The sequence below is a fragment of the Sciurus carolinensis genome, chromosome 1, assembly GCF_902686445.1.
Source record: "Sciurus carolinensis chromosome 1, mSciCar1.2, whole genome shotgun sequence".
NCBI lineage: Eukaryota > Metazoa > Chordata > Mammalia > Rodentia > Sciuridae > Sciurus > Sciurus carolinensis.
This window is the reverse complement of record NC_062213.1, coordinates 203,446,180-203,458,809: the sequence shown is the minus strand read 5'-3', so window position 1 is coordinate 203,458,809 and position 12,630 is coordinate 203,446,180. Positions and strand designations below refer to the sequence as shown.

The following is a 12,630-nucleotide window of genomic DNA, read 5'->3' as shown; positions in this document are numbered from 1 at the left end:
TCAGCCCCTGGCTCTGCCACTTACTGGCTCTAGGACCCTGGGCAAGCTAATTACCCTCTTCAAGCCCAATTTTCTCAACTGTGAACTTCCCTTATGAGCCAGAAAACTTCTATTTTGAGAGCTTCATTTCTAACTGCTACATCTACTTGTACCTTCTAAATAATTTCAAATCCAACACAAGCTCTGCTCTTCTCCCCTAAAGTCAGCACTTCTGATTTCCTATTTTATTAGAAGCATACCAGTTTCCTCCCCATCCAGTGGCAAAGCACCCAAATGTCCCCTCTCCCTACTTCTCTGCTACTCCCCCATGGGCTGGGCTCCTCTAGAGGCCACATGGTACTGAGGGTCTGTTGGGGGACACAAGCTCACCCAACAGCTTGCTCTGTGGCCTGGAGGGATCCCTGTTCTCTGCGACTGGCTTCTCCATCTATAAGAGGGCAACATGTGAGTTGATTCAAGTCACATGCTCAGAAGAGCACCAGGCACATAACAGAGGCCTCATGCCTGCTCCAGAGAGCCTGTCACTGTCACCCTCTTCTTGTTTCCTCTTCCTTAGCTCTCCTCCACCACGGCTGTACATTAGTACTCCAGCTGAATTAAGTCAGAGTCTCTGGGGTGACCCAAGTCTGCTTTGTGTGTTTAAAGTTCCTCATGTGATTCCAGAGCACAACCCAGGTTGTGAGCTGCAGGGAAGGGGTTGAAGTCCACACTGAACATCTAACAAGAAATGAAGAATAATTACATATATTGTTTTTAAAACACAGGGAATGAAAGAACTGTGTGTATTCTTGACACAAACTCAGCTGAAAGACTGAGGTAGAAACACTGTAGCAAAGTAAGAGCTCTTAACATCTCTCTTAAGGACTGTAAATCTTCCCAATTCTTACTGTAGTTAATTTAATATCTATTGTAAATCATGAGACTTCTAGTTTCCTTTGCTTTCAAGTAAATTTAACAAACTGGAGTCTTAAAAACAAAGAATTAAGCCACAGTCCCCACACTCAAGACTACCTAGTCCAGTGTGGAGGCACCCAAGCAAACCCAGTGAGCAGATGCACACGCAGGACAAGGAGAACCCTGAGGACCAAACTAACTTCCAGGCCTTCCCCAGGAAAAGGATACTCTTCATTCTAGGGCACCTGTGAACATCCAACCTCTCACAAGAAGGAGGGGCTGGGGAAGAATCGGAGCAACACTGCTGGGGAACAGTAACCTGGCCAGCATTCTGCTGGGCACGCGCAGCATCAATCCTCAAAACATTAAAGATAATCACCAAGGCCTCGACCAAGCAAATGTCAGTGGACAGGTACAACTGGTCTACTTGTTCAAACAATATTAGAGGGCCTTTCCTAAGCTGATCCTTAAAGCCAGGGTTTTGGCCCAAAGGAGAAAGATTTTTGAGAATACCTCCTCTTTCACCTAAGTGATGTCACTCAGCGCATGACAGCTGAAGTCCTAAATTGTCTACTCTTTACTTTCTGAATTAAAATTTGTTAGAAATGTCTAATGACACAACCAATTGCTACTCCACAACACAGGGACAGTACCTGCCCTTACCTTTCCGAGTAGCTTTCTTTTGCCTATGCAGGAAAACCAAACTCCTCTCATGAATACGAAACGCAAATAAACACAAGAGGCAGACACTGACTACACTGGTTACAAACCTGAAATGTTTCAGTCTAACCCAGCAAGCCACGGTAGGAGTCAGAGGGATGTGTGACTCAGAAGCCCGCACAACTGAACCATAAAAATGCCACTGCAAGGTATTCTGGGCAGAAGACTAAGCTTAGTCCTTGAGGCCGCCTCATTAATTCCATAACAATAACGTAACTCTGTGACACCAAGGAGCTGCTAAGGCCTCTGGTTTGAAAAGCCCCTGGCTTTCTGGCCTCACATCTTCCTCTGCTCTTCCACAATGGGGCCTCCTTGCTACCTCTGGACACCCCACCAGGAGTTCCTTCTCCTGAGGGCCTCTGTATCACGGTTTCCTTGCTCCAGAATGCTCTTCCCTGTATCTTTACAAAAATAGCTGTCACTTTTTTTTAGGTTTTTACTTGAAAGAGACATTTTGGGGCTATCTTGCCAAACCAATACCAAGCACCAGGAAAGCAGACCGACCGACCCTGGGTCTCCACACTAAGTTGGTGAGGTCTCTTTCTACGGTCACCAAGCATACTCTGCTTCCTAATACCTCAGTACTTTGCTTTACAAATGTGGAAAACACATTAGAATCTCCCCGTAAAAAGACACTTCAGAATTGGGAAGCTGAGACAGAAGGGTCTCAAGTTTGAGACTCATCTGGACAACTTAAGTGAGACCCTGTTTCAAAATGAAAAACTAAGAAAATAAATAAGGACTGAGAATGTAGCCCAGAGGCAGAACACTTTCAGGTTCAATCTCCAGTGCCCCCTAACCACACACACACAAAAAGGTCTAAAAAACGTCTTAAAGCAGTGCTGAAACCTCAGTCCCAAGGGCCCCACTGTAACACTGAAATGTTTCAAGGGAAGAGGATGAAGCAGAAAGAAGGCTGGCGCTTTAGGGAGGAAGCAGTGAGACTGCCGAGGCCCTGACTGCGTCCACCGTGACAGCTTCGGATGTCAGACAGCAGTGTGCCAGAGGAACACGTCTCATGCAGGTCGGCGTTCTTCACAGCCTCTTTCTGTCCCCGACCTGAGCTTGCCAGCCTAACACGCCTCACCAGGAAGATGCAAGGCTCCAATGCCACTGTACAGAGGAAGTTCCAAGCACACACATTAAAATTGACTTTCAGTTGCTAAGAAACTGCCAAAGAAAAAGATTTTCCATCTTCTTCATTTATAAAATAACCACTTTGTCCATGGGAGAACAAATGCAATCTCTCAAGTTGTCTTGTGTCGTGTTCACATTTTTTAAATGAACAGAAGACCAAGTAACTCAAAGTGTATGCTATCCTTAATTTTTTATATGCCCTTGAAAATGAGATGGAAAATATGGTTTCAACAATCCACTGACTATTTATGAACCTTTCAAGCACAAGATCCCCCCCATGCTCCCTCCTCAAGCAAAACTAAAAAAAATTCCATAAAAGTAATCTTTGATTTAAAAAGATTATCCTGAGCAGAAAGGAATAATTTAGGGTAAGCTTCTGTTCAATGTGGGGCTCCTTCCCAGCTCTCTCTTCTGCTCTGCCCAGCCTCAAGGCCTAAGCACACACACACACACAACGCGTGCAAACACGCACCTACTAATTCTGTGTGGGGCCTGGAAAGGAGCACAAAGGGTTCTTGATTTTAAGAAAAACATAAGATGGGGATAATAAATCTTTAAAAACATTACCAGTTAAATAAAATAGGACAAAGAATGATCTTGTTTAGAAAAAAAAAAGTGGGTGGGGGGGGAATGGGCATAAATATTTCTTTGACCACAATATAGAGAGGCAGCCTGGAGTGTTACAAAGCCATGTATGTGAACGGCAAGGTCACAGCTGAATTGCAAGTTTAACCCAGGGGCAACTTCTGCAGAATGAAATACTGAAGCAAATTCTTAAAATATCTCATTCCTTCTAATGCTTGTCCTATCTCATTTACTCAAGGATTTTTAAAATACATTCTCTTTCCAGCTTGTTAAACAGTAGAATCTTTCTGCAAACTAATGGACAGAATTGATTGCCTTACACCAACTTTTCTGCACATATAATTGATTTTTAATTCGCTGTCTCATTTCCGAAAGGACTTGACAATAAACTCTACTCTATCCACACTATCGACTTCTTTAAACAAGGATTTGGTACAAAGGTTGATGGGAGTTAATCACAGGAGAGACGGTCCTGTTTCATTAACACTTGAAATAACAAGCAATCTTACCTGAACCTACCTTTTTTTTTTTTTTTTTAATACCAAGAACTGGTTTTTACCATGAGTCACAATAAAAATGTATAACATGGAGTAATAAATGATTACAAATGTTTAGGCAATAGGTCAGCATTTATATTTCTCTTAATTTTTTCCAACTCTCATATCTAAGAATTCAGTTCTTCTTCAGAAACAGTTACCAATTTCATTTGAAAGAAGGGTAGGAGTAAAGAGAAAAATCTACTTTGATTCATTTTAAAATTAACTAAGTTCTGGGCTGGGCATATAGGCCCAGAATTTGACAGAGAACTTGTTTAGACCATGGGTTTGTTCACCCCTCTGCCCAAATTCACTAAGTTTCTAGTACATGATTCAATGATTCATCGAACATGCATGTCTGTCTTTCAGATTAATAGTGAAATTACCAAGTAAAGTTGTAAGATTTCTCACATTAAAATGTCTTTAGAAAGATTATAACTTCAGGGCTGGGGTATAGCTCAGTTAGTTGGTAGAGTGCTTACCTTGCATGCACAAGGCCCTGGGTTCAATCCCCAACACCATGGGGGTGGGTGGTGGGTGGGAAGAAGTTATAATTTTAACGTTATGGTTCAATTTTCATGTATGCAAATCTGCACACATAAAATAAGTTTACAATAACATAAAACCATAAACAAAGACCCAATGATCACAAGAAACAGTAAGTAAAATGTACAACATGGTGTTTAGTGATGATGTTTTAATTACCTTCAGTGTTTCTATAATGCATTCTTAACAGTAGAGGAAATTTACAAAAAAAATTGTTGAAAGAAGAAAAGGAATGGATTCATCTTAGATGACCTATATGACAGGATCCCCTTACCCTTCACATATTTTGTATGACTACATAAAATGGCCAAAAACTCAGGAAATTATATAGTTCCTCAAATAGGTATCATACAACTAAGCCTTCCCCCCCATATTGTGAATGTGAAATTTTAAAACCAAACATCAGGACTGTGGGTATCTGAAACCCACGTGAGGCCAACTGAAGGTGGTGGGAGCCTTTCTTTCCTTGCATCCCCTCCTCTGCATTCACCTCCACACTCTCTTGCTCTCCAGGGCCTTAACTTTTGATTTTGCTGTGAATTATATTTTCTTCAGTTGCCACACAAACAGTAAATAAAATTTATTGTATTTTTACTCCACTAAGCAGCTCTGTCTTTGGGCTTGTCCAGATGCCTGGTCTGAAAGAGTGAACAATGAAAACAATGTTTTCTCAAGCAGACATTCCAAAAAGGGTACAACAAAGGTACTGAGGACCTCTGGGGAGACCCCGCGCAAATGGCCGTGCCACTCTGCCCGAGTAATTCCCCCACCAGCCACACTGGTTCACTGGGTTACAAATACTCTGGAAATTAGTTTGCCATGTCATGTCAATTTTGAAAGGATTTTCATTTATATTTATGATAAACCAGCTTTAAATTGAAGGAAGGTTTAAATGTTTTAAAATTTATGAACTTGTAAATAAATCCATGTACATGGCCAATTAAGGTTTATCACTACCATGGATTACTATCTTTGGAGAAAATTTTCAGTTTATTTTTATCTAGGTTGTTCACCTCAATGTATGACATCAAAAGTGGTATAAAATATTTAATGGATGGCATATTTCAAGATAAAAGCTACTGTTAGCCAAGATGAAATGGAAACACTCTGCTGTACTACTCTAAGCAACAAAACCTTCACATATGCAGCACCTGGATTTTTGCTGAAAGCTAATTCAACACGAAAATAACTTCAAAAACTAAGTAACAGGCAACAGGACAGGAAGCAAGGGGTGAAAAACACCCAGCTCAGTGGAACACCCAATCTTACAACCTTGCAACTCAGGCTGAACTGCACAAGGAAAGAGCAGGCCCTGAATTTTAAAAAGAATTCAATTAACATCCCCAGTATTTCCCTAATCAACAGCTGAATGCTAATTAAGAGCACAGCATCAAGCAGCAGTGGAATCCCAGTGCAATAAGCAGCAACACAACAGCAGCCAGCGCTACCTTCAGCCTGCATGCATAAATAAACAGAATTAATAACTATCCAAGCATGGAAGGGTGACTTAATCTGTTTCGATTAGGTGCAGTTCAGCCCAGGGCCTTTGTGTTATATTTAAATGTGTTCATCATGTTTAATTAAAAACCTAATAATCTAGGATTTCTGGGGTTTTGCTTTTGAGGTTCTGATATGTAGCGCCTCCTTTTTCTTAAGTTCGAACAATTTGGATGATTTTTTGAAAAGAAATAATATTTTATTTACTAAGTCACTACTACGGAATTACATACACACTCCAGGTGGGCCTCAAATTTGCTTCTCGGCCTCCTGAGTAGCTGGGATTACAGGCGTGTGCCACCATACCTGGTTGGAATCATATTTTTAGCATAAATGTATGTGAAATTGGTTAATCACCAACAGAACAGTCAAAGGTGGCATCTGGCCATTTCTTGTGGCTCTGTCCCTGCCCTACCATAGTATTTGAAAAGCTTCATAAATTCACCTAGGATTTCTTCCAGAATGTTTCCCTGGTTTGACCCACTGTATTTTACCTAAAATATACACTATAGGCCAGCAACCAAAGCATTTCTTGCAGTCACTCCACAAAAGCATAACTGTTTTGCAGTATCTGATACAGAATCTGACAAACTGGCACAAATTTGACTTCAGAGCAACAAGATTTAAAGAATCTTAGCCCCAAAGCAACTTCAATTAGAAATACCATATCTACACTCACACACAAACTGTCAGAGCAATTACTGAGAGAAGGTGTGAGATGAAAGGCTTCTTCTAGTGTAATTTTTAGTCTCAGATCTACAGAATTAGTGATCTGAGAGACTTAGGAAGAAACAGTTGAGTGACGTTATGATGATGCTGACAAAAATGACAATGATGATGAGTAATTTGAAAAGCATTTTCCAAAAGTCAAATTTTCAAGGTCAGTTTTGGATGCATGTAAGAGTTTTTTGATGTTAATTCAATAATATTAACTATTACAAATTTCGAAATGCTGGACTGAGGAAGAGCTGAGTAAAGAAATTTTAGGAACAATAACCTTAATTAAACAAAGTGCCATCAATATTTTTCAAGCCCCTACAGGGAGAGACATTATCCTCACCTTAATAAGTTTACAAACTAGGAAGGCAATCGGCTCAGAAATAAAGTTTGTGAGGTACAACCAGCTCATGATCATGACATGAAAGTCAGCATGAGGAAGCAGCGGACAAGTGCCAGAACAGATGCAAATGAGAGGCACACTTCGGAAGGGGGCTGACAGTTGTGGCTGCAGAGGGCTGAACCAGCTAGGGAAGGGTCAGGCTCCATCCTGGTGGGAGAAAAGCTAGTTCCTTCCAGGAGCAGGGAGCCTGCCCATCAGGAGGTACAGCTGGCGGGCACTCCTGCCTGCAGGCACCGGTGGTCACCCCTCTCACAGGGGCAGCCACTTCAGCATTCTCATACAGGCCATGGCAACAACCTGTGGAGAGCTTTGCTGGTGCTGGTGAGATCAAATTAATACACCAGAGACAACAAAGTCTAAAAATAACTAGAATGTTCAAAGTGTACAGAAAACTGTGAGAAGAAATAAGGTAGGTCCTTATACTTATTTGGGTGGACACACTTGTTTACGTCTGCGATTCCTAGGGTGAGAAAAAGTGGCAAAGTCATTAGAAGGGGGCCGCTTGAACACAGCAGGTGTTTCTTCACAGTCAAAGGCAACCGAGGTAAAGAGGGACTGCCTTGTTGCCACATAAATCTATTCAAAGATTTGGATACATACATCAGACGCCTCCTTCAACCTACCAATTATTCAATCACTCCCTCTCATTCACTGTGGAAGCTTTAAAAAGCAAGCTTAGCTTCCTACAAATCAGAGAACCATTTGATCCCTAGGCTCTGCAAGGGCTGGGTGACTGCCAAAACATTTCTTGAAACAAGAAGCAAACATGATAAAAATAAGCCCAAACCAACTTGAGTTTATGCAGTTAGGGATCATTATCCCATACTTGGAATGGCTGCCACTTTGGAGTCCTGTTTTGTTTTTCAAAGTTAACTCTGGGCTCTTTCTGAGGCCTGAGGTTCCCCCGCACACACTGCCAAGTGGGGACACAGTCAGCATCGTGCCTGACAGAAGCAAGTACTGCAGGAAAAGGAAATCAGCTTTCTCTTAAGCAGGAAGAGAGGACTTTGTGCTGTGTATTTAAAAAATTCCAGAGGGAATGAAGGTCATGAGAAAAATGGCAGAAGGGAGAGGAGAGAGTCAGCGCCAGAAGGTCAGAGTAAGAAGGAAGGGGCAGGGGGCAGAAACTGAGAGAAGGTGGGGGGGTTGGGGGCACCACAAAGACGAAGTGAGAGGACAGAAGAGGTGCTCAAGAACCAAAGGTGAGCAGGTCAGGGGAGCAGCTGCTGTGGTACCCAAGCACCAAGAGAATGCCCGAGCCAGGCAAAGAGGAGGGAAGACAGCCTCCAAGTACTGCTTACATACTCATTCCCTCTTCTTCTCCTTTTATCCTTCTTCACAAAAAATGTGGAGTTTAAAATCTCACCAATCAAACCTGTCAACTTCTACCCACATAAATAGTTTCCAGTGAAGAGTATCAATGTAACTTCTCAAAACATCTGAATTTAATGTTTTCACTTTGGCCATTTTTGAACATTCAAAATGTTTAAGATATTACCATCTCTCTACTAATCGAGGAGGGTTTGTAATTTTAAAGCAGTTACAATAACTTCACCCACAGTTTGTGCAAGTTCAGTCTTGAGGGGGACCATTCAACAGGTGCCCTATCACCCAGGCCTGCAGGGCCACTTCTGTCTCCCTCTGCTGCCTCCTTGTCCTTCCCCACTCCTCAGAGCCCTCACCAGCACTTACTATAGTCCCAGGATGAACACATCCCCTGCCTCTACCTTCCCCAGGTCCTGCCACCACTCACCACCCTACCACGGCTACCGTCCTGCCCACCCCAGGTTCCAGCCTGGACCATGGATCTCCCTGGAACTCAGCAGACTCAGAAACTGTACATGCATAGCAGAAGACAACACCCTGCTACAGCCCACAGGCCACATGTGATCTGCCCCTGGGACAGTCACACCCTCTCCTCACTATGCCCCAGTTACATTCCTGCCCCCCCCTTTTTTTTTTTTGGTATCAGGGATTGAACACAAGGGTACTTAACCACCACTGAGCCACATCCCCAGGCCTTTTTATGTTTTACTTTGAGACAGGGTCTCACTAAGTCACTTTAGGGCCTCACTAAGTTGCTGAGGCTGGTTTTGAACTTTTGATCCTCCTGACTCAGCCTCCCAAGCTGCTGGGATTGCAGGCGTGCACCCATCTGCACCAGGCCTCCTGCCTATTTAAAACACATGCCAAGGATGCTTTCAGTTTGCGAACCAGGATTCTCTTCTCTTTGATATCAAGAGGCTCCCCTCCTCACTTCACAAAGTTCTTGCCTTTCCTGACCTCTTCCACGAGGCGATGCCCCCGCCCAGTTGTTCCCAACCTCATTACCTTAACTACGCTGTTTATTCTTTGTACTTTTCCACCACTTGAAACACAATTGAGTTAGGATGATCTCCTCTCTTAAAACCTAAGACCCTGAGGAGGGACCTCATGCTCTTGACACAGCTCCTAGCACAACACCTGGCACATGATATGCTCTCAATAAATATTGCTGCATAAATGAAATAAGCAGGATCAAGAAGGCACACGCCATTTCTAAACACTCTTCTTCAGCAGGCTTCATAAAACAGGTGAGGAACTCGTAATCAATATGTGAATCAGGGCCAGTCTTCTCTTCAATTTCATTTACCTGGAGGCAAATATCAAGCAGTAACACTCCAATTGAAGACTGTGTTTGCAAAAGCACAGGAAATCTCTCAGTCTTTTACAGCAATACCTTTTAAAAGTCACAAGATGGGGATGTAGCTTCACGGGATCTGTCTGCTAGATGGAACTGAGGGTTTGCAAGTCTGTATTTGTGGGCATATTTCTTTCTCTCCAACTCCTTTAATGTACCACAGCAACAAAATGAGCACATAAAATCTACTGTTTTTATTTCAAGTCTATCCCTCCTTCTTTTGATGAATGACCTTGAGAAGCTAGGGGTTCTGCAAGCCCTCAAAATAAAAACAAGTCACCAGGACCACTCTAGATTCTGTATCAACTGGTTTTGATGTGAATGTACCTTAAAATAGGGAGTTATCGCAAGACGGTTTAAACCAACGCCGACAATAAACCATGTTGACTTTTACAAAAGGAATAATTCATTTCTCCTCTCCAAGAAACCTGGGGACATCTTCCCCATCATCTATGGAACCTAATCTTACTAAAGTCAAATCTTCCTGTGTAATTGTGAGGCCTGAAGGTTCTTCTCTTTTGATTCACAAATGCCATGGGCAGTCTGTCTTCCAAATGAATCCCTATTCCCTGAGCAGCAGGGAGGTCCCGCGTGGAGGAGGGAACACCCTGATGGCCCAGAACACAAGGCAAACACAGGTCCATGCTCACCACTTCATCCTCCGTCCAGCACTTCTCGATCAGCTTGGGCACAGGCTTCTTTACCAGGCGCTGCAAGGCTTTGCCAGCATCATAGCCACTTTCATGTAGCTAAGAAAACAATAATTTTAGTTAGTTAGGAGAACCAAATAGCAGAATTGGAAGCAACAATAAAAGGCAAGCCCAGCATTTACTCTAACACAAGAATCACGGAAGGGTCACAAGACGCTCAAGAACTCCATCAGCAGGCAACCTGCTCTCATCCAGCCACAATGCCCGCTGCTGTTCTGTGAGGGTACTTTGGATCTAAAAAGTAACCTCGCCCCAAGGCCCAAGTGTTGAAGGTTTGGTCCCCAGTGTGGCACTACTGGGAGGTCTTATGTCACTGGGGGTATGCCATGGAAGGGGACTGTAAGGCACTGGTCTCTTCCACCCTCTTTGCTTCCTGACTGCCACTGGGTGAGAAGTTTCCTTTACCATGATGTGCTGTCTCATCACAGGCCCAAAGGCAATGGGGCCAAGCAACCATGGACTAAAACCTCTGAAAGTATAAGCCAAATTAAACCTTTTGTCTTATTAAGTTGATTTATCTCAAGTAATTATTATAGTAAAGTTGACTAACAGAGAGGGAGAGAAGGCAGAGAATATTCTGGCAATAACATGAATAGCATCGAGAATGACAAAGCAAACATCTGATGAACATGTGGCTTTGCAGAGTAAGTGGCACATTCCTTGCACTCACTGTCTTCCCTACTCCTGTAAGAAAAGTATTCTCTTATTTAAGCTCATGAAAAAGAAACTCGCACCATTTCATTTTATAGTTGAGAAAAGCAAGGCACAGAAAGGTCAAGTAAAGAGGCTCACCACACTGCACCACTGGGTGACAGAGCCAAGACTCAGATCTAGCCAGCAGTACTAGCACTCTTGTTCCACTTTTCCTGAAGCAGCCCAAGGACACCCTAGATTATGTTCTTTACTTTTGGCATTAAGTTTTTCTACTGCAATAATTCACTAGAAAGCATTTAAAGTGCCTGAATTTAAGTTTTTAAAGAAAACAATTTTGTTAACACTATGTTCATTTTTTAGTACTTATGAATGAAGATGCTGGTATATCTACTCATGGCCTTTAGACCAGACTTCTCTTGTCAAAGCTAACCAACCCCACAGGCAGTACTGGGCACCATTAACCTCCTCCAACCTTGCAAAGACACTCTTCCCACCACGGCCTGTACAGCCCCCACCCATCCTACTTGCTGAGCCCAACTTGCAGAGAGAAACAGCAGGTAGAAAGATTCTCTTGTTCAATCTATACCTCCAAACCATAGCTGCCCTCCAAAATCTTCACTAGGAACCTCCTTTTCATCAAGCCTCTAGTCCCCTGCCACTAGAAGCTTTCTGTATATCCATTGCTTAACACAGTCTGTAACCTAAGGCGAGCCTTCAGAAACACATGCCAAATCAAAAAATGACAGATTAAGTAAGTAAACACCTTTGACTATTGTCCCTTGGCAAACTCTCAATTCATCAGAACTCATTCACCCACTAGGATTCAGGCAATATGCTGGGAACTAGGATATGGCAGTGAAAAGTCTACTTTCAGAGATATAAAAAGATTTAAAATAAAGTTAGATGTTTACTTTGCCGAATATCTAGAACAAGTAGATATTTGCCAAGTTCCATAACAAGGATTTTTTAATGAGTTAACAGAGATTGAAAATGGAAAAAATAAAACAAAAAACTGTTTTCCCATTCAATTAAATAAATAAATAAATAAATAAATAAATAAATAAATAAATGGGGGAGGGCTGGGGATGTGGCTCAGTAGTTAACAGCCCTTGGGCTCAATCCTTGATAACAGAAAAAAAAAAAAAATTATACACACACACACACACAAACACATATATATGTATATATATATATATATGTATATAAAGCCTGGCATGATGGCTTTAAACACTTGTAATCCCAGAGACTTGGGAGGCTGAAGTAGGAGGATGGCAAGTTCAAGACTAGTCTCAGTGACTCAGTGAGTCTCAAAATAAAAAAATAATAAGGGTTGGATATAGAGCTCAGTGGTACAATGCTCCTAGATTCAATACCCCCCCCAAAAAAGTTTTATTGTGTGTGTGTGTGTGTGTGATAATTTGAAATCAAATTAAGTTGATTAAATTGTAAGTTTCTAAAAAGCTCATGGTAATATGGATGGTTTAGAAGAAGTGATTATGGAATATATGACAACTATAAGGAAGTGTGGAAAATCTATAGGCTGCAGAGCCA

General features: G+C 42.2%; 1 protein-coding gene across 1 annotated transcript in view; it reads right to left on the bottom strand.

Moving 5' to 3' along the window:
* Positions 1 to 12,630, bottom strand: part of Rere (arginine-glutamic acid dipeptide repeats) — a 315,130-nt gene that overhangs the window by 91,938 nt on the left and 210,562 nt on the right. Inside the window, 1 exon segment of the mRNA XM_047522366.1 lies at positions 10,366 to 10,464. Coding sequence (XP_047378322.1) covers positions 10,366 to 10,464 — 99 coding nt within the window.